The sequence below is a fragment of the Amphiura filiformis genome, chromosome 16 (genome assembly GCF_039555335.1).
Source record: "Amphiura filiformis chromosome 16, Afil_fr2py, whole genome shotgun sequence".
NCBI classification, from domain to species: domain Eukaryota; kingdom Metazoa; phylum Echinodermata; class Ophiuroidea; order Amphilepidida; family Amphiuridae; genus Amphiura; species Amphiura filiformis.
Window position 1 is genome coordinate 54917133 of NC_092643.1, and position 24560 is coordinate 54941692.

General features: G+C 35.8%; 2 protein-coding genes across 2 annotated transcripts in view; both read left to right on the top strand.

The window, feature by feature from the left end:
* Nucleotides 1-24109, top strand: part of LOC140136216 (uncharacterized) — a 49422-nt gene extending 25313 nt beyond the window's left edge. Inside the window, exon 5 of the mRNA XM_072157936.1 lies at nt 22347-24109. Coding sequence (XP_072014037.1) covers nt 22347-24004 — 1658 coding nt within the window. The 3' untranslated portion in view covers nt 24005-24109. The remainder of the gene's footprint in view (nt 1-22346) is intronic.
* LOC140136430 (podocan-like) lies at nt 42-21156 on the top strand. The gene is made up of 17 exons (XM_072158154.1): nt 42-380; nt 2712-2771; nt 5523-5591; nt 5955-6026; nt 7677-7748; nt 10473-10553; nt 12382-12450; nt 13301-13381; nt 15444-15521; nt 16700-16768; nt 17348-17491; nt 18246-18314; nt 19393-19467; nt 20270-20341; nt 20648-20704; nt 20838-20977; nt 21116-21156. The coding sequence occupies exons 1-17, from the start codon at nt 145-147 to the stop codon at nt 21154-21156; spliced, it is 1485 nt and encodes a 494-aa protein (XP_072014255.1). The 5' UTR covers nt 42-144.
* Nucleotides 24110-24560: the final 451 nt, after the last annotated feature.

Consider the following 24560-nt stretch of genomic DNA (forward strand, 5'->3'; position numbering starts at 1 on the left):
ATATAAACTAGGTTAGATTCAAAGCCAAAAACACAATGACGTCCTGTTTGCGAATTCACATGAATAATAATCAATCACAGTCTGTGCTGCAATACATTAGCTTACATTGTAGAATTGCGTGATGATAATGTTCATGCAAATAAAATGTTTCCGCGCGTGAATGTCAAAATTACTGTGCCATGTTTTTTGGCAACACTCTTGATTTTCATGGTCGTAGGGCAACAGAAACTATCGTCAGACACTCATGCTGAAAGCAACAATGAAACGATGTGTGATGTATGCAACTGTACTAAGCCTCCTAGTGTGTACGTCAATTGCTCTGATCGACAACCACATCTACAGAAGCTACCGACAGGCTTCCCTCTAAATATTGTGCAACTGTAAGTAATTACTCTTCTTTATTTACCCATATCCTCCCCATACTGCAGTTACTGTCCGTTTTCCTATACACAATACACAGTGCTCTCACCATTTACGCGTAACTTCTACAAATAGTGTATGTTAGAAGTATAGGCAATTGCCTAGTTAACGTCGCTGTGTGAAAAAATAACTTTAAAGTACTCTTCTGAAATTCTAGAAAATATAGTTTTGAAATTCTAGAAAATATAGTTTTGAAACATGTCCTAAATTTTTAGCTAATTTAGATGTTTGGAAATATTCGTACTTTGGTGTTTTAGTGTATGTTATAGGTAATAGGACATTGTCTTATTAACGTCACTGTGTGAAAAATAACCTGCCAATATTTAAAGTACTCTTCTGATATTCTAGAAAATATAGTTTTGTAAACATGTCCTAATTTTTTAGCTAATTTAGGTGTTTGGAAATATTCACACTTTTGTGTTTTAGGAAGGATATGTAAACGACAGATAACACCAATTATGAAGAAATTATTTCCAAACCGTGTTACGGGCCACGGCCATTATGTTTCTCATTTTCAAGAATTCTGGTTAACAATATGCACACTATTGTCTCATTTCGTGAACAAATGCCCACACAGTACTGTTACATTGCGATTGTTTTATAATTGTTCGCCCAACTGAAAATATAATACCAGCTCATTGCTCATTGCACAGGTAAAACAGAAACATGTGTAGTGCGGATTTAACCAGAGAAGATCTGATGTAACGTAGTTGAGCTGTTTTCAATGACTGTTATATTGGTTTAATAGCTTTTAAATGGGGTTTAAGTCCTGCAAATGTCGTGGTGAAATATTGGATTTCTTTGCAAGTAAAATGCACACTTCGGTTTACTATTTCTCATTGCAAAATTATTTTGTACACATAGGCCCATGGGTAGATTTACCATAGGGCAGAGTGGGCACATGCCCATGTACCACAGTCTTTGGGCCAAAACTGATACCTGTGTTATTCGTGTACATTTGCGTGACCAAATTAATCTCATATTTGACCATTTTAGCTTTTTGCATAAATTAGTTCCAATTTGAACAATACGGTATTTGACCATTCAAGCTTCAATATGGCCAAATGTTTGCGCGGTTCGTGCGCATTTGTACTATCATAATAGCCACGGATCCAAATTATGCTGATGTGCCTATGAACCTCCAAATAAATCCTCTATTTCATTTATCCCTGTAAAATCAGATAAACGCCCTGATTTGGGACAAATCTAAATTAAGTATAAAATGAAAATTTCATTTTGCCACCGGGAATATTTCAGACATTTGCCTCCCTCAATGACATGTGACCCAGATACCACACCACTGGAAACAACACTATTAAGTATGTTTGTTATACGATGTGGGGGTCAAAAAAGTTTTGTCTGACAAAAGAGGGGGTCAAAAAAGTTTAGCGGTCCATCGAGCGGGGTCAAAAAAGTTTTCGAGCGAAAAATTTGAGGAAGACCAGCCCCCCCACCAAAGTATTAATGAACACTCCCTAAGTGTGAATAGCTATTTGACTACTTTTTCTAAACCACTGAACTGGAAAATTGTGCAATGTATATAGGGAAAGTTGAATGTATATAGGGAAAGTTGAATGTATATAGGGAAAGTTGAATTATGGGAATAGCGACTTTATAACTTTTATAATTTTTATAATTAAGATTTTAACATTTTCTAAGATATTAGATGTGTTTAATTGTGATGCGATCAAGCAAAATCAGTCGGAACTCGGAAATATTACATTTTCGGTTTCTAATAGGATAGTAAAAAGCATTAACAAAGCTGGATTTTGCAGAAAACCCTATTGAAATCGAACAACCAGTTCCAAAGATATGAGCAATTAAAGAGTTTCGAAAACAACAGGAAACAAAAGGAAATATTTCCTTTCTTGGGCTATATCTCAAAATCAATATTTCCGAGTTCCGACTGATTTTGCTTGATCGCGTCACAATTATTCATTTAAAAAAACGTCAAATGTTCAAACTTAAAAGGTCTCGAAACAGCGATTTTTAAGTTAGATCATTTTACCAAATCAGGGCCGCAAATTAGTACTCCGTCCCTCGGAGTACGTCAGTCCCGTGTATAGAGCCAGAGTCATACCTCCACATGTATATCACAATCATTCTCGTAAAGAGTATGGTGTATACGTTCCGGTGTATTTATGGGGAGCCCTTCAGATTAGCATTGTTATTTGGGTACCCTTCTGCTTTAGCGGTAAAATCAAAATAAAACGCGTGTAAGTTACATACTGATGTAACTGTGACTCTCATAATTCATACTTACTGTTGCACTATTTTGTTGTTATTTTCAGGGACTTTTCTTACAATTTCATTGGACATAAGTTTGAGCTACCAGCATCACTTATTTACTTGTAAGTAGGCTACACTGCACCCGTTCAAGTGTTTGATTTAGTTTTTATTTTGTTTTTTTGTTAATTTAGATTCACGTGAATGTACTTGTCAGCTTAAAGGAACACCCCGGCAATCACAACATTATGCCTTAAACAATTATCAAGCACAAATCACATGCTTTTATTAAAACAACTCCATACTGAACAAAAAAAACGAATAAAAACAGCCTACTCTAAACACGCGATATTCAAAATTCCCGCGCCAAAATAGTCTGACGTCATGGTTATTTGTGCTCAATTGTCGTTAGCCTTCATTGTGTTACTGGGGCATCATTGCCGCAGGCAATTTCGGTGCCCGGGAAATTTGAATATCGCGTGGTGAGAGACGGCTCACAGGGTGGTTTCATAAAGGCCATCATTGGGATCTAAGAGTGGTCATGTATAACATTTGATCACTAGCAGAAGACGACCGATTTCTGGAACTAAAGGAGGAACCAGAAGGAGCCAATTGAGATATAAATAAGACTATAGGCAGAAGGCGAGGTTGCTTTCACTTCTCTTCAGGAAGTGAAACCGAATGTTTACGAATGATCTGGACGAAGATGTCTAGAAAACCATAATGTTCCAGTTGTTTCCAAAGTAGTTCTCTATCGATAGTGTCAAATGTTTGGTGAAGTCGATGAATACCATGGTAAGTGGTATCTGCTGCTCTATTGATTTATCCTGAAGCTGGCGCAGGGTAAAGATTGTATCATTTATTGTGGATCGACTGGCTCTGAATCCACATTGACTTTCAGGCAGTATCTTACTGACAACGTGTTATAATCTGGCTAGGAGGACATTTGCAAGAACTTTACTAGAAGTTAAGAGTAAGGCTATCCCTCTATATCCCACTGAGTTTGGTCATCCTTCTTAAATATGGTGTCAATCATTGCATCCTTATATTCATGGGGCAGAGTAGCACTTGTTCAGTGCATATAGGCGACCAAGACAGGCCTTCTCTGACATTACACATTCCACCAGTTGTTGCCCGCTTATGCGCGCTTCGCGCGCACCCCCTCGTGGGACTAGAACTAGTTAGCTCTAGTTCTGGGGCAGTGCGCATTGCGAAGTGGTGGAGGTTTTAGCTGTTCTCCCATAACCGCATGGGTTGCATTAAAGCCATAATGTGTGATTTGCTTCACAGCGACTTTTTGCATAATTATAATGCCCAGTGGTATACTAAAATACCACGTAAAAGACTAAGCCTGAAGTGCTTTAATAACAGTAAAATTTAATTTTTGTATTAAAACCGGGTCAACCCGGTTTAATTCAGAGTTCAACGATCGAGTACTTGCTAACATGTACAGTGGATGTCAGCTTGTATGTACACACGTCGAGTGCGATGCTCCGTGTAGTTACATGTAATACGATCGGCGAGCGTAGTACACGCATTGTAGGCGTTGGAATGAATCGCAATTTTCTTCGTTATACCTCATTTGTTTGGCTCGAAATTAAAAGGGGATAATGTGATCAGTGAAAACAAACATTTAAATAATAAACTATTCTTTATGCAAATCACACATTATTGCTTTAATACTAAGAGACTGTCATTGTTCGTTGATAGAAGTTTTATTTGGTAATCTCAGAGCATCCAGTTTTAAAACAAGTGTTCCTGGAATTTTCTTCTTGACTTTTACATTTACCTCATGGGCTTGATATGCAGTTTATTTATATATTATCCATACAAGAAATAATCTATAGAGCAATCTGCGCCTCGCATAAACTCAGGTGGAAGTGATATCATAGATATCTTTCTGCTTTTGTAAGAACATAGTCAAGCAGATGGAAACGTTTTGAGCGAGGATGTTGCCATGAGTAATACCATTTGTCAGGCATCTGATTCTCACCACTAAATGATAGACGTAATTCCCCGTTTAATTCGGAGTTACAAGCACCTTTCCCACGATTCCCAAGGATACATGGTCAAGTAGCCATATCATTACTTACTCTGGCATTGAGATTCCCAAACTATCAGCTTATGGGATCTTCCTTGCATAAACTCTAAGGGTTTCATAGAAGATTTCTTTGGATTCATCTGTGTGACATCGCAGGAGCAAATATTGGCCATGTATCGGTTGTGACTCCAAAAATTTCCAAGTCCTTAGCAATGTAATTGACAAAAATAAAGACAAAACCTGCCTGATAAACAGGACTCAAGTCTGGTACTTCTGGATATGAGCAGTCTAGTTATGTCTGTTATGTGTTTGAATGCTTCTATGTTCCAGTGAATGATAAGCCTCTTCCCTTGTTTGCATGATTATATTAGGCTGGCGGGTAAGCATTATTAATTGATTTCGTACACTTGTGTGTTATGTGTTGATTGTACCTTATTACTCATATTCTGAAGTACCGGAATTTAGTCCTCTTTTTTAGGGGCAGTCTGTCTCTCAGTAGTCAGATCGTGTTCGCCCCGTGTGCAAGATGTTTTGAGTTCAAGTCCCCGCACAGGCAGTTATTATATGTCCGCAGTTTTTCTCTGATTTATGATTTATCTGCTTATGTATGTTATGTTTCATTGTGCTAGTGTGTGATGCGTGATTCTTCTTTCCTATGTACAGCGACACCAATGACAAAACCTTGCGGAGTCTTTCGAGTGACCCATTTAAAATAATTTAATACCAAAGAAAGTAAAACCACCGACCGGAACATTTTGTCAATTTTTGCCCTTATGTCCATATTGGATGACCCCTTTAAACAGTATGAATTTGATTCTTCTTTTTTGTTGCATAGGTACGGCCAATTCAATTACTTAACAGACATTTTTGGTATGTTCAACGAATCTGTTAATATAAAAATTATGTAAGTAGATATTTTTGTGCCTTTACGGTTTATGGTTTATTCAAGGGTGCTTATTATAAATGGAACAGCATCTGAGTTAAATGAAAAAAGTGCTCCAGGTTTCAAACCCGGACCAACGGTGTGATCGCCAAGCTACATGTATGTGATTATTGGTATTGGACTATTGCATTTATAAATAACTACAAAAACATAAACGTAAACGTTTCTAGTATATGAAAACAAGATTTTAGTTGTTGAAATTAGATATGGGCATTTACTTTTGTTTTACACAACTTTTAAAACAACTTTATACAATATTAAATAACTATAAATAGACGCAAAGTTAGCATTACTATAGAACTACATAATAAAATCTACTTTCAGATACCTACAAGAAAACCGCATCAGATCAATACCACCTGGAACATTTGCCGCTTGTCATAAATTAAAACGTTTGTAAGTAATCACATGATTTGTTACACTTTCAGCCTTCCTATTAAATCAATGTTACAATTTACTCGGCATGTAATACAGCATTAATCTCAATGCTTTATCACCCTTAACAAAGAGTTAAAACTTGATGCGAAACATTAAGGGTAGACGAGGTATTGTTGGTCGAAGCAACCTAAAAATCGATTTTCATTATCTAGATCAATATATTATTGAAAAATAACACCTTGATGTTTTGCAAAAGTTTATTCTACAAATCGTATACTTTGCAAACTTGCTTAATTTATTGTTGTTAATGAGTTATGTACGTTTTACAAAAGTGTTGTTGTTTCAGCCCTCTTTACAACGTAACTCAAGAACCGCAGCACCTATAAAAGTATATCTGTGATATTTTAATTCTTCTACACACTCGCTATGAATTGAGCAATGCAGTTTTTGCCAAAGCTCACTACCATTCGTAAGATGCTGTGAACTACCAAATCACAACAGTTTAAAATAATTAATAACCTTAATAGCGCATTAAGTATCCTGTATGTGAACGTTTCTGGTAAAACTTTAATTCTCAATACTGTTCTGATATGACATTACTTAAGATTTGGCCGAACAAAAAAGAATGGAAAGAAGGAAAAAAAGATGTATTGTGTAGGGCAGCCCCATTCCATAATAATTATTTTCGTTAAGCGCCATTTTTTGTGCCAAAATACAAACTTACCAATATCATTATCTCGGTTCGACACCTTTCTCTTTAACAAAGCACCAAACCGAGATACCTAATCTTGACACAAAGTCTCAAAACTGAGTTAGAACTTCATAGTATTAAAAGGAGCTTATTTTGTTCATTATTATGTTTTCAGAATCTTCCTTCGTATACTCTGTACAGAGTTGAAGAGTCCAATATTATTAATTATTGACTAAAACTCAAACCAAAAGTCATATCTTTGACCAAAATTGCAATTTTGACCAAAAATCACATTTCTGACCAAAAATCATATTTTTGACCAAAATCAGATTTCTGTCCCCCCAAAAATCACATTTTTTACCCAAAAATCACACTTTTCCTAGTAGTCGGCCTTCCTATCTTTCCAGTGATGTATGATGCGAAATTGTAAACGCTGGTATTTAGAACTAATTAGGCTTGAACCTAATGTCTTAGGAAACCTGACCCCTAGCCATAATTCGAGATACCGGCCCTTAAAGGCCTATTCAAAATCACATTTTTTACCAAAAAATCATGAATTTATTGTTCTCGCTATGAATTTTAACTCGTCCAATATTTTAAAACTCATAGCCCGACCAATAAATTTGTGTTCAAACCATCCAAATTTATATCAATGTATGGCGCCAAACCGAAAATATTATCTTGGTTTGGGATAAAATATGGCAGCTTGTCCAAGCTGTTAGGGAGATCCATAATAATTTCACCTTGGTTATTGAGATTTTGTTTGCAACAGTGGAAGCCTTATTATATTATTAGTGTCGATCGGATACTTGGCAAGCTCTTGTTTTGTTTCGGTATTCACTAAATTTGTAATTTGCCCCCTCGTATGCCTGTTCTTCGCTGTTCCTTCATTCAATAAAAATTAATTGATTCGACTACTGATAATTTTGTTATATTATCTTTAATATTATTTGTATTATTTGTATTTGTATTAATAGGTTTATTTCAGATAATTATATCACTGAGGTTAGTCCGGAATCATTCCTAGGATTAAACAAGTTGAGCACACTGTAAGTATCTCTCTGGGAAACCCTTATTATGTTTGTTTGGTTTTAAGGAATCGGATGACAACATTTGCACAGAATTTTTGTAGGACTTGAGTGCACATAAGACATATCGAATTCTGAATACGAGGAATGTCCTTCTGATATCAAATAATTTAAATTTTTGAAATTTCGCAAATAATACAAATTTTATGGCAATTTTTTTAAAATTAATATTTTGATAACAATCCTCGAAGTAAACTTTATAAACCTGTACTTACAGTGTATGTAGCTGGGAGGAAAAGCCGACCATAAATTGAAAATTTTGTGCGACATGTGATTATCTTCATACTGACATCATTAAAATTTCATGTGAAAAGAAAGTGTGCATGTTTTATGCAATGCGCCCTCACATCCTTATTTGGACGTAAAACGGCTATTTTAAGAAAACGACAACTCCAATTTTTATGCAACTTTCAAAAATGGAATTCTAGACATCAATTACCTGCAAACCAACACCAACTTTAACAGAATTAGGCATAAAATAATGATTATTGACCCCCAACAGACCCCCTGTCCAAATACTTGTTTTGGCCGGCACCTTCTCATTTTTTGGCCGATTTGGATGAAAAAAAATCGGTGTCAAAAGGCTCAGGAGATCATACTGCATCAAATAAGCTGGTTCCCTAAGAAATTTGAAACATCACCCTTTTTAAAAGGCTGTTTAACCTACCCCTATTTTTATATTGACATTAATATTTTGCAAGACATTACCGGAAGTGAGCTAAGTTGCCGTCGTACTGACATGCTGTATTAAGGCCCGGTCACACTATGACGAATAGGGGTGAACGGCAAGCGACGTTAAGCTGCGAATTGCAATTTTGAATTTACCGTCACTCACCGTGTGCTGCCGTTAGTTGTCGCTGACGAATCCGTTCGTCGGCAAATTTTCAACATGTTGAAAATTTTGTGACGGCAAAAGAATCAGTTGTGATTCCGTTCAGATTTCGTTGGAGACCGCAACCCTCATTTCTTTGACGTTTCCATACCGTGCGAAGCCGTGTCTAGTCGTTTTGAGATCGTCACAATTTCGTTGGTAGTCGTTGGTAAACGTCACTTCGATTTCAATAGACTACCCGGCACGATGTAATTTTAAAGTTCATAAAAAAAGAAAATAATATCAATAATAATCAAAAATATTAATATTTCTGATTATTATTGATATTGTTATTGATATTGATGATAATATTTTTGATCATTATTGATATATTGATATTGATATAAAAGTTTGGATTATTATTAATATTGATTTTCATATTTTGATTCCTATTGATATTTATATTAATTTTTTTTTTTTTTTATTATTTTTGATATGTGTAATATTTTTGATTATTATTGATATTGATATTAATATCTTTGATTATAATAAGCCTAATTGATATTGATGTTAATATTTTTGATTATTATTGATATAGATATTAAAAGTTTAGATTATTATTTATGTTGATTTTACTATTTTTGATTATTATTATTGATATTTATATTGGTTTTTTGATATGTGTAAAATTTTTTATTATTATTGATATTGATGGTAATATTTTTTATTATTATTGATAAAGATATTAATAGTTTTGATTATTATTGATATGTGTAATATTTTTGAATATTATTGATATGTGTAATATTTTGATTATTATTGATATCGATATTAATATTTTGATTATTATTGATATAGATATTAATAGTTTAGATTATTATTGATATTGCTTTTACTATTTTTGATTATTATTGATATTTATATAATTTTTTATTATTATTATTGATTATGTGTAATATTTTTGATTACTATTGATATTGATGTTGATATTTTTGATTATTATTGAAATAGATATTAATAGTTTGGATTATTATTGATATTGATTTTACTATTTTTGTTTATTATTGATATGTGTAATATTTTGATTATTATTGATATTGATGTTAATAATCCTGATTATTATTGATATAGATATTAATAGTTTGGATTATTATTGATATTGATTTTACTATTTTTGATTATTGTTGATATTGATGTTAATATTTTTGATGGATATTGATATTTTTGAGTGGATGATCAGAACGTTATGAAGAGTGGGAACGCTATAGGGGACTATACGACCCGCACACACACAGGCTTTGATGTCGGCTGCTGAGTCACGTCATCATCACCGCAATCCACCGTCAGCTGCCGTTCCTTGCCACAAGCAAATCCGCTGCCAGCCGTCTGACCTCGTTGCTTGTTGTCGGGCTCCGTCGAGACTTCGTCACTCATCGCCCAGACAACGTCCGGATTTGGTCGCTAGTCTCCGTTTCCTGTCGCAGCCTTTCGTCCCTTGCCGTCGCTAAAGGTCGTTCCCACTCGTCACGGAATCTTGTTTTTCCTATTTTTGCCGTCGCTTTGCCGTCAACATTTTGTGATTTTCACGTTCGTCACCTTTCGTTGCTTATCATCCGTCATAGTGTGACCGGGCCTTTAGGAAGTGGTACCCACGTCTGTTATTAAATGTTCCACAACTGTTTGGAGTAACCACTATTTTTGTACAAGTATTATCATCAATTGACGGGCTCACTGACTGTACACTATGCAGTTAGGATGAGATAATACTAAATTCCGTTACCTATTTCTGACAATAGTCGAGGTCCAATGGCCTTTGACCTTTTCCCAACACTCACATGTCATTATTTTTCTCTCATATTACATTCTGAAAACAGTCGAATGAGACGCGTCAAAGGGCTGCCTACACTTAAGGCAAATCTGTTTCGTGAATTACATAACGATTTCCTGGATGAATTGTAAGTAATCGATTAATGGATTTTTTTAGTAGTAGAAGTAGTAGTAGTAGTAGTAGTAGTAGTAGTAGTAGTAGTAGTAGTAGTAGTAGTAGTAGTAGTAGTAGTAGTCGTAGTCGTAGTCGTAGTCGTAGTCGTAGTAGAAGTAGTAGTAGTAGTAGTAGTAGTAGTAGTAGTAGTAGTAGTAGTAGTAGTAGTAGTAGTAGTAGTAGTAGATGTAGTAGTAGTATGACGTAATTGACATGAATATACTGTTTATTCCGTTATACAAAGCCCGTCAACCATTTTTCAAAAGATTTATCAAAAGATTATTTTAAAAGTTTTATGTACATTACTAGCATCATTTACAGCCATAAAAAAACAACCATGCAATGTTGGGCCAATGTACGTCGATGTATTAAGGCAATGTTGACCACCTCTGTTTTGTCCCGGCCAACATTGAACCAACATTGGACCAACATTCATCCAACCAATATAATTTCCCTGCCAGGCTGTACCAACATTAGGCCAATGATGGGCCAACCTACCTCTATCTGTTTCGAGGCCCCGTGTCTGGTCTGGCATGCACAACGTCCTCATTTTATATATCTGTTGTTACGCGCAAGTCCATGGAGTGCGGTCGTGGAAGGACTCCTGGAAGCGGCAGCTTTAATTAGCATGAGGCCACATTGATATGTAAATATCGTATTGTTATTTAAATTTGTGCCCAGACGTATTGAGGGCGACAGTCATGTTATCCAGACGGAGAATGGCTGCATATGCCGGGCATGTCAAATTGCTGAGTGAAGGCTAATAATCACCTTTCTGTATAGGCAATAAGCTAGTATATTTCGTGTACCAGTTGGTTATAACAAAAAATTAGTATCATATTAAATATATTAAGTGTATAAACTTTGAAATTTACATGAATTTGAAGAGCAGAGCTTCGAAATCTAGCTAAGTCAGGTGGTGTGAAATTCTGCTGAGTGGCCCCCTCTGCGTGGTAGAATTATATTCATAAAACATTGAATTTAACAGATATCATGGGCAGCCAACCACGATTTATCAGCATTTAAAATATATGTTAATTAACAAAGATAAATAATAAAGAGTACAAATGGCAATTAACTAGTAAACAAGCCTGAAATCTTAAACTGTTCATTTCTTTACCTCCGTATAAAATCAATAATTCATGCTGGGAGCCAAGTAACATTCTTAGTGCAGATTGGTATTTTATTTTACTTGAGAGCATAATAGAAATACATAAGACGAATAAGGTGCCATGATGGAAGGTCAGGTCAGGTATCAAAGGTTTTTGTAACTGAAATACTACTTGTATTTCACACCTTGCCTCTGTCACATATTTCCTTCATATTATTGACAGCAAGTCCTAATTTTGATTTTGCTATTGCAAAATGTCATTTCATATCAAATTAGTAGACTTTCTTTGAAAAAACATACCACTGATGCCTGATGGGAATACCCGTCCGCCATTTCATTAAACTGGATCGTTTTCGCCTGGTTTGTGCCCAGATGTATTGGGACGCGCTATACTTTCATTGAACAGGCAAAGTTCGCAAAATTAACAACGTTGTTATTTGCCAATATCAATTAACATGATCCAATGGGTCGAACATGAATTATTCATAACGGATCGATACCTGGCCTCACTTTCTAGCTAGTAAACCAGCGGAATTTTTCATAGGTTTTGCGTTGCTAATAGAACAACCGTGAATTTAGTGTCACCCCTTGGTACGGTATTAGCTAGGGCCTATATGCATACGCACACCACCAAACACATTTATATCATGCAAATATACATTTAAAAATTTATAACTTCTTAACTTGCTAGGTACCTATCTTTCGAAGAACTAGAGTATGCTGAGCAGGGAGCGTTAAACTTCTCACTGTCAGATGTTTTGTAAGTATTGCAGTGTGAACTAAATCGTATCGATCTTAATTTAAATATCTTAAAGAGGAAATTTAAATGGTTATCATAGAAACTGGATCTGGCTTATATAAATCCTGAGGACACGTGTCATTATTTAAAATCGATTTTGACGGTCTCTGGAATATCACTAACTACTGCAGCGTATTCAACTATCTGTGGAATTTGTTTGCGCGAACGTTAAGCACTCACTTGATCTTTGTTGTCCAGGGCCTTATGTCCCAAAAACGCCTCTCGTAGGACTTGCATGTTCATTTCGGTTTTTGAACTGAAATCCGATCTTACGAACCAATGAATCAAAGAAACCATGCCGCCACTTTTTTGGAAGTTTTCCTAGTTAAATTTGTTTAAATCAAAATGGTCCGATCAAGCTGTGCAATACCTCACCATGTCGATTTTTTTTATTTCACTTAGCACTATCTTGGATTTGACCGCCCCTTCCCAACCATTAGAAAAAATGGCAGCATGATTCACTTGATTCAGTGGTCCATATGTTGCACACTCGATACATTGCACTTTCATTGTAACTAATATAAACATGGTCTATATATATACAAGCGTGTATTTGTTTTGTTTTTTTGATGAAAGCTAGATTAATACGAAACAACCGTAAAATGCCAATACACTAAATTGGTCTTACAATATAACTAGTTTGTGATATGCTTGTATTAGTAATTTATTTGCCCAAACTCCGTAATGTTATAACTTTGTTGATGATGGCACCTGGATTAATTACACTCTATATGCTTGTAGACGAGGTTTTACGGTATTTACCTAAGTAACAACTTTAATACTTTATAATATCGATCCTTGAAACTTTCAGACAGTTTGACACTGGAAGGCTTCGTTTCTTTCCTGGTGGATTATTTACACCTTCAAATGGCAAAACTCAATTTAAGACATGGTAAGTAAGAATCACGCGTCGACAAAACCAACAACAACAAACAAACAAATAGGTGCAAACCGGTCCCACCGAGCAAGAGTGACAAAATTTCCAAATCGTTGACTCATGGCTAAAATCAGATGATTTACGTGACGAATTACTATATTTAGTGATTTTCCGTTTCGGTCTGGTAATTGAATGGGGCTGTTATTTTTTAAAGTTTAAATCGGTCTCAAAAACAAGAGTTAAGCTGAATTTATACTCGATCGCCGAGCGATTGCGATTAAACGCTTTTGGAAAGCGATGGGCAATCGCCGAATTTTGCGATGCATCGCCCGTCGCTTTTGCATTTATACTTATCACGGCGATAGCGATTGCAGACGACAATTAAAATATTCTAAATGCCACAAAATATATTTTTAAAACATCAGTTGCTGTCAATAATTATTGTTTTGAATTAATTCATCACCAAAATTTAACAATCGAGAAAGATAAATTAGTAAAATAATAGATTCAGATGGTTGTATATGATTGGTTGACGCATTCACGTGTCAAGCGATATCGCAGGGAAGTTGAGATTTCTTCAACTTGCAAAAGCGATGTCGTTTCTGCCTCGGTGATTTGAATCGATTGATCGGCTTGACGCTCTGGAAATGTAAGTAAACATTGAGCATGCGTGAAAATCGCTTTTCTGCAAAAGCGATCGAGTATAAATTCAGCTTTAGTTGTCATGTGAATGCATAAAGGTGATATCAGTGGCGTAGCGTCATATGGGCAAGGGGCACGTGCCCCCCCCACCGATTGCAAAATTGAGAAAATCCCATAGGAAATTGCCAAAAAACGACTTGTGCCTACCTCCCATCAGACCCGGTGCGCCCCCGTCCCCCATCATAGTCGGATGACCCACGCTACGCTACTGGGTGGTATCTGCATTTTTGGCAATGGTACCAGCATCTGAATTTTGATGATTTTTTCGATCGTCCGGATGAGCAAGTCACTGAATGGGCCTTTAATGTTTGCCCAGTAGAGTGAGGGTTAAGCTATTGTTTTTACTTTTGCATAAGATTAGTATAGTGGGTCAGCATAGAGGGTAGACTATGCCATAGTCCATAAAAAAAAAAAAAAAATACCTTATTAATCATGATGAACGCATTCAGTTGAACTCGAAATTATACTGATATTTATTACATCAAAATACTAGTATAAAATGGTTATGAAAAAGTTTATATAATTATATTTGTGACAGTAAAAGTGAAATATACGTAGGCTTATATATTACTGAATGCAACATATCATAATGGCATAACTATATGGCATTTCAATACTGAACAATTCTAATTTTAGAATCTGCCAGTTTATTACGAGTTAAAAATGGACTATGGACTTTCACTTTTAAGCAGAACTTAAACAATAACGAGATCTGGGCGACCAATCACAAGCCAGATTCATTTAAAGATGCATTACATCATGACCAATTTTAGTTAGGCCAGAAATTGGCCTAACTCTCCATAGAGTCCCATGTTAAAAATGTTAACAGCAATCCAAAGTCAGTAGTCCACTTGGGAAGCTAACATACAGAGGGAGTACGGTGACTGAAAAGATGATCAGTTGTGAAAATCTATCAATTGTGCACAAATTAATTAAATCTGAGTTTTAAGCTTAAATGCAATATCCAGAGCATGCACAATCATGACAATGGGCAAGTGGACTACGGAGTAGTCTACATAGAGGGCAGAGCTGGAATAATTATGGTATGAATATTAAACGGGATAAAATGCATATTCATAATTTTTAATATGCGTTATTACCCTCAACATGAACAATGCCTTATTTTATGAGGATTCCACATACCAAGTGCAATGACAATGAATTGAACTTCATGGCATGGACATGACCTTTTCTGACCAGTACGTTAATAATGTTCATTGATGATTGATATTTTAACTGGGGTTCCAGGGAGAATTTGTGGAATTTTCTGAATAAATAACGAATAAATTAATAGACCGATAAATTGCGAATATAATAAATATTTTCAATACTTTTAATTCTGTTTACACAAAAATAGTATTTTTCTTACCTATAGTCGCCTGTCACCTCAAACATCGAAGCTTTCTGGTATTTCTTCAGATGCATTTGCTGGAGTACGACTGATAATGCAGCTGTAAGTAGTCTCTTTGGATTAGGCAACAGATAACGATACTTGTTGTAAATGAACTATCAACTTAAGGGAAGAAGTCCACCAAAAATCTTTTTTTAACTAAACATGCAAAAATAAAACAAAATGCAAAAAACAATCTCATTTGCATATTTAATTGGCGGCCATCTTGGATCTTGTCACTTTCAAAATAGTAACGGAACGCAAGAGTACATGCTAGAGATGTATTTTTTTAAATGAAAGTTAAAAAGCAGCAAACAAACAGTGTGGAAATAGATTTTTCATATAATGCTTCATTTTTTGAAGAAAAAAAATCCAAAACCCGATAACGCCAAAAAATGCGATTTTTTTTTTACCTCGCATTAAAAAAATTACTTCTTCACTTTTTTTTACAAAATAACAAAACACACATTCTGTGAAAATTTAATTCAAATCCGTCATAAAATGGCCTCCCGTTACTATTTTGAAGGCGCAAAAATTACAAAAATCGTAGGAACATCTACAAACACCTTTTTATTTTTTATGCAAATTAGATGGCAATTTATTACATAAACATGTAAAAGAAGAAGGCACTTGATTTATTACGATTTGATGTGAAGATAACATGATAAAAAGCTTATTTGCCTTTTTGATGTATAGATTTTTGATTGTCAATGTTATATATCGCCACTTGAAAAACGATAAAATACATAATAAATATCACTGCTTGAAAAACAATAAAATTCATAAATAAAACGTTTGATCGCGCAAGATGCTTCACTTCAAATTGCAGTTTCTTTAGAACCGTGCTATTTTTGTGGAATAAAAAAAGTATGTGAATGAAAAAAGTCTGCTCTTTTGCCTGGAATGACAATAAAATATGACCATAAATGTGTGTTCTTGCTGCACTTCTTCCCTCAATCAGAATTAATTTATATTGGTCAATATCAATATAGGCAAAGATTTATATGTTATCACAATTAACAATAATCAATTAATTGATTTCATAAGTAATAAGGATCGACCAAGCATCGATGGTTGATCGAAAGATCGAACTATATAATTTGTCTCTATTGCCTTATGTGTAATCGAATCTAACAAACGAATTTCCATTTCTTTTAATTTGCCTGGATGTTATTAGTTTTAGTACTAATTGGGATATATTATAGTAACGTATTGTCTAATTTTAACGTTAAAATATACAGAGCCATTACACACCACAGGTTGACCCATATACCGCCAAATCTGTTTGAAAACACCGAGTTGCTATCACTGTAAGTAAACAATGAATTATTTAAAATCTAAATCACCATTAACTTTTAAAAGCTTAAGAAATTTTTCCTTTTCACAGATCATTGTTCACTTTTACCACCTCAACAAAGGATACATTCAGAGGAAAACATTGTATAATTTAGACTCCCCTCCCCGTTACGTTGTCTCATTAAGTGGAACCTGGCGTTATAGCAACCCCAAATATATTTTTCAGGTTCAAATGCTAAATTCTTTGCTTATATGCTCATGACCGGGCTAATCGGAATTCGGAAGTCTTTACACTAAATTTAACCGAATAAACTTTATGGTTTCTTTTATAAAACTCATTCGGGCAAATAATTGGCATATAAATCTGAGGGCCGTTTTTGCTTGTTTGGGTTAGAGGGTATTTGCAATCAACCACCCCACTGGGATTTATGTCATTACATGCTAAAGTTTCACACACAAACCCAACTGATGATAATCAGGGTAAATTAAAACCCTCAATTTGAGGACGCTTCCCCCTATCCCGTATATAAATAATGAAACAATTGAATTAATTAATTTAAAAAATGGGCATTATTTAATACCTCTATTTTCAGTGACTTGTCGGGAAATTTGCTGGAAGACTTACCCGATGGGTTCCTGCAATCATCGCCTTACTTAACACTTCTCGTCTTGTATGATAATCGACTAACACATATTACGAAGAACGTATTTAAAGGACTGGTCCGTCTAGAAAGATTGTAAGGTGTTTTGTTAACAATATTAATAAACACAAAATCTTGATTTCTATTTATGTTGTTATTTTACTAATCAATGCAAGTAAGAAAAATGTGCTACGAATACGTATTTTACCCAATTTTAAGCAAGATTTCCTAATTTAACTTACGCGCAAACATTTAAATGGTAGAAACAAAACTTACATGCCATGTGCAAAATACACTGTATTTATATTAAACTGCGTTAAGGTGGTACTACATCCCTTGATGAATTTGTGACTATTTTTGCATTTTTATCAAAACATAATAACACGCTAGTAACAAAAGTTATGTATATTATAGTGGCAATGAATCCAGTTACTACACTGGAATTTCAGTGACTCAAGACAAGCGGTACGTTATTTATGAGGAGGAGCCGAATTAGACTTATGACGTCACAATGTTAACTCTTTACGCATAACATCATAAGAATACATCCTAGATAGGTCAAACTATATCTTACTGAGTCCGTATGACTAAAGGAACGCACACGTATTGAGCAATTTTAAACTTGACTCCTGTGTAAAAGTGCAACGACAGCGCAGCAAGTACTATACTATATATATCTCTACCAAATTCAGCCAATTTAACATGGTTTGCGCGTTTGTTAGTGGACAGGTTCTATCGAACTACATGTAATAGGATTGGCGCTCTATCTTTAATTCTTTCTTAGGCAGAAAATTCATGATTAGGTTTGAAGTCATCAGCTCTTGGTCAACTATGCTTATTCATTTTTCAGGTATTTATTTCAGAACCAAATTACTGAAATTCAACCTCGGGCCTTTGCTGAGACAAGCTTGACGGGGCTGTAAGTAAACAAGTTTGTTGTGAGATTGTTCCCAAATTCTATTATATTAAAACATTTTACTGATAGTGAAATAATTTTTCAGGCTTCAATCTAATATACGCGTCACGTAATGTCACTTCGTGTCTTTGTTTCTCTGGTTTTATGCCTTATTGTCCATATTTCCGCCTATGGAAACTTATCATCAGACCAAAACAAACTTGAATTATTTTAGATAAGATGCCTCCGGTCAATAAGTGTCCGGTATCACCTTACGCCAATATGGAATGAAATTACCCACAGTACAAAATATAATGAATGTTTGATTTACACAACTGGATTTTATATTGGCATTTCTTCATACCCAATTTCATTCATTCATTCATTTTTCACTCATCAAATAACAAAAGAAACTAGAATACATACAAAATCATAATACAAGTGAGAGTGAAGGAATCACAGGAAAGGCTAAGAAGAGGTCTGAAAGTCTGTGATCCCTTGATTGGTTAATTCATCATTTGACATGGCAGCAGATTGTCATTTCAATGAAGAAGTAACAGTAAGCTGTCATATCATGATATGAATTAACCTAAATACATAAAAAATAACAGTAAACAATAGTAAATAAGAAAATGCATAACACAAATAAGTAATATAAAATATAAATATCCAATGTGGTCATATAAACCAGATACAATAAGAATTAATAGTAACTTTGCATAAGATGTTTTTAAATACATGGCGGAATTGATTAATCGATGATGAACTTTTAATGCTGTTATCAACATTATTCCATAACTTAGTAGCTGCATATTTACTAGATTTTTCACAGAAAGCTTTTTTGATAAATGGAAGCCTCAGACCGTCAGACGATCTTTATTTCTGGTGTTTAAGTCATGGATCTTAGACTGTTTTACAAACAAATCATCAAAAACACTCAAACACTTCCTCAAGAAGTTATTTATACGTGGTGCTCCACCTTTCGCCACTATGGAATGAAGCCGACGAAATGTTTTCACGTTTTAAGTGTTAACACTATTTTACATCAAACGTTATTGTTATCATGTTACATGTTTTACTATTCTTTGTTTTTCATTAAAAGGTTTGTTTTCAACAACAATATTACTTCCATCGGCTATGACACACTTATAACACGCAATTCTACTGTAGACCAAGTGTAAGTAACCAGTACTGAGTCAAATTTCGTAACTCGACATTTAGATGTTTGTATTATACTAAAGAAGGCCTATGGGTAGCATTTGATTTTCAGCCCAAATTCAACGAACATGCCATTGTACGCACTGGATTTTCTGCTACTTGTGAACGGAAATGCCTATTTTAACCTAACTATCAAGTTTTAAGTTCATTTTTATTAGGATAATTCACAATAGCAAATTTTGATAATACCGCCCGAGTGGTATTCTCTTATCACTACCATGAGCGCAAAGGATGGATCTACGAATAGCTTAAGTCATTTGAGTGAATACAAGTGTTTTACTGTACCAAGGATTCTCGAGTAATAATATACTATAGGATAAGCCATACGTTTGCGCAAATGAAGTCAGTCACACACTACAATGCGCGTTCATGCATGAGCTGTGTAAGAGGTTGACCTGTGGAAGAGGTGATGCATGTTTACGTCATGATGGTAATCGTTTCAAAACAAATTAAATTGCGAAAAACGACGAACATTTGTCCGTTTCTTTCCATTACTATCATTTTGTGAAAAACCAAGTAGCTGAGGAGTTAGCTCAATATGCTAGGAAAATATTACAACCGATGCCCCTATGTCGACTTTGGCTTAATAAGCTATATTTTTGCCGGAAAGGGTCCGACATTTTAGCAGTCCATGTGCGCCTTCTTGGAAAAATTGGTTGTACCAAACCCCCAGCAACTGTCAACGTTGTCGTGCACATGTACTTAAACTCCACTACTTCTCATTCAAATGTTGATTTTTATTACAATTTGCTGTTTTCCAGGTACTTGTACTACAATGACATAAAGAATATTACAGATCATGCATTCGATTGCCTGGCGAAAGGAGGCGAGGTGTAAGTTTGTTGTTGTTGTTGTTGTTACTGTTGTTGTCGTTGTGGTAGTGATGGTGGTGGTGGTGGTGGTGGTGGTGGTGGTGGTGGTGGTGGTGGTGGTTGGTGGTGGTGGTGGTGGTGGTGGTGGTGGTGGTAGAGGTGGTTGGTGGTGGTGGTGGTAGAGGTGGTGGTGGCGGCGGCGGCGGCGGTGGTGGTGGTGGTGGTGGTGGTGTATACGCCGAAGCGCGAGTGAAGAGTTTAAAGAATAGCCCTATTGTCTTCTAACGGATGTGAATGATGTTGTTGGCATTTTATATTTTATTACAGATACTACTCAAGAGGTTACCTATTTGAGACACCACACTTTCCGAATCACGTTAGAATGTAAATATGTTTTATCAATTATTTTAAAGCACTTCTGATACCACGTCTTTCTTAGGCTTAAACTATTCTCAATTTGAAACATATGAATGACAAACTAAATATTTCTTTTTCATGACCAATTTTGTTTGAACAGGTTTGGTGTTGGTGATAACATCAACATATCAATCCCTGCAAATCAGGAATTACAAACAAATCAAACCTTCCAGTGTTTTCCCTGCAAGCCCGGTACCTATGGGAACCGTTACGACCGTGGTTGTGTCAGGTGCCCTGCTGGTGAGGGCAAATGTGATGTTCCTTTCTTTGTTCTATCCTTCGTTTGTTTCTTTCTTTTTATCCTCCGTGTTCTTTCTTTCTTTTTTATTTTTTTATTTCTCTCTTTCTTTTCCTCTTTCTTTTTGTTATTGTATATAGGTATACATGGTATAGGTACAAGATTCCAAATCGTATATTAGCGATAAACATTAAGGTGAAGTAATATTTTAGTAATTCTAGCGAATTGATTGGAGGAAAGCATGGTGATTAATTATATGCATGCGCGTATTGTTTTTTGGGGGGCTTTGGGGCGCGATCCCCCTGTGGTTAAAGAAGGGGTGGCAAAAAGGAAGTGACGGCGGAAGAAGAAGGGGCGGCAAAAGAATTATTGAAAAAAGATTATGAAAAAGGTTTAAAATATTGGAAGTATGCATAAAATGTATTGCTTTTAAGGAAACCTTTTCGGGCTGATGATGAAGGGGCGGCAAAATATTCCTTTTCTGTAGCTCCCGGTTGGAGCGGCCACGGTATCTGGATGCATTTGCAGACAAGTTTGATTACATATTTAGTATTATTTGCTTTGAAACCAAAGTGAATGAAAAAAATCAACTTCTTCCATAAGGCTATAGTGTTTGTTTGTTTTTGCCTGGCATTTTTTTTAAATCTCAATCCAACAGAGTGCGTATCAAATGTAAACACATGTCAACTCATCTATATTATCTCGTCCAACTGAGACATTTTTGTAACACGTCCAACAAATGTGGGGGTAGTTGCAACCCACTCCTCTGGATTTTCCTAAAAGTCCGATGCAAATGATTTTGGTATTCCTCTCTCCATTGACACAAAACAAAGTACAAAACATCCCCAAATTGACGCCAAAATGACGTCACAATTGACCAAAACTCGAGCATTTGAATTGTATCCAAAAATCAAAGAAATTTCATATTTTGGCAGTATTTATCACTAGAAACGAAAGCAAACCACTATCATAACATATAAGAACTTTCATGCCCATAATATTAAAATATATTACAAAAATAGACATAAAATGTGTACCTGGACCCAACCCCTTACCGCTCCTGGTGGGATATGTTGCAATGAACACAAAGGTTAGTCAGGCAATCACATGGGGTCGTTTGGCAGTCGTTTTGCAGACGGGAAAATAAGAAGGGGTAGCATTTACCCCCCTTTCACTACACGAGGGACATAATCTACTAATACGCATATGGTAACAGCGCTAGTCTAGACACCCAAGCTCGAATCCTGATTAAGGATGAAAAATGGGCCCAGTCGAGGGAAAGACAAAATTACGAGCATACCATTAACCAGTGACCATTAACCTCGAGTACTAAGTAACTCTAATTCACTAATTACCTATGTTTCTTTACAGGTGGATATTTTCAAGTAAGAAGTGGGCAAGTGGCAAAGGAAGTCAGAGGGATTGGCTGTGATCTGTGCACAAATGGAACCTTTGTCTCTCTTGAACAAGCACCTGGAAGCAGCACAGCTGATTGTCAAGTATGTCCTACGGGTACCAATAAGAGTAGATTCGCAGGATTCCGTGCCTGCCCTTGTTTAGATGGGTACTACAGGAAAGATAGATTTGGTCCTTGTATGCTTTGCCCGGAACATGGCATTAACTGCACGGATGAGTATCAAAAACTTAAGCCGGGTTTTTGGTGGATTTGGAACTTGCCCACCTTTGAAAGACAAAACTTAGTTCAGGAATACAGAGCATTTGTCAAAAATTTGAACACACATGACAGGAATTACGATAACACAAGCACTCGATTTGACGGCCCACTTCCAATATCATTCCCGTGCCTACGAGGTATTGACTCTTGCCCAGCTTTGAATGGAATTAATGGAGCTTGTGGAAAAGGTTATGAAGGATGGCTTTGTTCAAAATGTAGCGACGACTACTACTCATGGTTCGAATATTGCATTGGATGTCCACCAATCTGGCGTCTGATTCTAGAGGTTTTTGGTGTTTTTATTTTGGTATGCTTAGTTGTGTCGATCTCAATTTGGGATCTGAAAAAAAAGATAAACGAACTTAAGGAGAACCAAAAGGACAAATCGCTCAAACGGTCCTTAGTATACCTATTGGTAGCTCGATTTAAAATAGTTCTTGGTTACTACCAAATAGCTGGAGCTATTTTTACTTCTCTTCATAACATTCGTTGGCCAAAGGAAGTATCGAAACTTGCGTATGTCTTCAGAGCTTTAGAGCTTAACATATTTAAATTATTAGCAAAGCCCAGCTGCTACATTGAGTCTCTTGTGCTGAACATCTACGATGAATTCCTGATCGGATTGGTATTTTGTGGTCTTGCTGTGTTTTTACCAGCAATTGTGTATTACTTGAGGTGGTTATTCGTTAAAGTTTATAAGAAGTTATCCGTTGAAAATGTGACAGAAAAACTGAAAGGCTTGAGACAAAACTGCTACTCCGTTGTAGTATTAATGCTCTTTATCTCTTACCTTAGTTTGTGCTCTGTTATTTTGTCTCTTATGCCAGTGGCTTGCCAAGAGTTCTGTGTTGATGAGAACAATAATAACTGTCCACAGCGATTACGATCAGATTACTCAATCGACTGCCAGACGCAAAAGCACAAGAACTATGTTGTAACAGCTTACGTATCATTGCTTTTTGTCATCGGATATCCTGTATGTTTGTTCGTTTTGATTTACCGTCGAAGACCAAAATTGTGTCAAGAAAACGCAGGTAACGATGAGTCCGTTGACAGACCGCGTTCAGGGGAATTAAACACGGCACTTTCAGAAGGAAGTGAAGACACTGGCAATGTAATTAACGAGGACACAATACAGGTACTTGATACAACGCCGCTTGTTCATGCAGAACAAAATGATCTGCTTCTTAATCGTGAAGATATTGAGGATGTACATGAAGACGTTCAAGGTGAAGATATGGAGGATATAAATGAAGACGCGCAGATGATAAGGTTGACGATTATTCTAAATATCCACTGTATGTACAATTCCTTTGCGAGAATTACAAGCCAGAATACTGGTATTGGGAGATAGTTGAGCTATCCCGTAAAGTGTTGCAAACATCTCTTGTAGTTCTTTATGGCTCGCAGGATCCTCTTTTCCTCGGGGCGACCATAGTTCTGTCAATGGTATTCATAAGCAGCCATGCATATTTTAAACCAATGCAAGATTCCTTTGAACACTGGCTGCAGATGACTTCTCTAGTAGCTATCTTTCTGAACCTGGTCTCTGCTATAGTTCTATTAGTTCCATTTACGGACACATCTGGCCACCGACAGACAGCAATGGCGGTGTTTATAATTTTAGTGAATGTGTCAGTTGTGCTACTCGCCGTGGGTAAGTAATGAACACGACTTGTAATTGAAGACAAAGATAAAAAAAGACTAGTTTGCGTCTGACGTAACTGTCAATCAAATTCTCTACGATCTTTGATTGGTTAATTAGCGTACAAGGAAGGTCGATTTATCTGGTGCCGATCGGAGAAAAGGAATAGCACAAAATGGCGGGAAATTACGTACATTTACAAGGCAAAAAGCAACTTTTCTAGGCATTGTTGACATAGTGCCTTCGCGAAAGAAAGTTTCCTACT

Excerpts from the sequence above, each read along its gene's own strand:
- LOC140136430 (XM_072158154.1), top strand. The coding sequence starts at position 145 with ATGTTTCCGCGCGTGAATGTCAAAATTACTGTGCCATGTTTTTTGGCA. Across the intron at positions 5,592-5,954 it reads TCTGTTAATATAAAAATTAT|ATACCTACAAGAAAACCGCA; the intron begins GTAAGTAGATAT and ends ATCTACTTTCAG. Across the intron at positions 19,468-20,269 it reads AATTCTACTGTAGACCAAGT|GTACTTGTACTACAATGACA; the intron begins GTAAGTAACCAG and ends GCTGTTTTCCAG.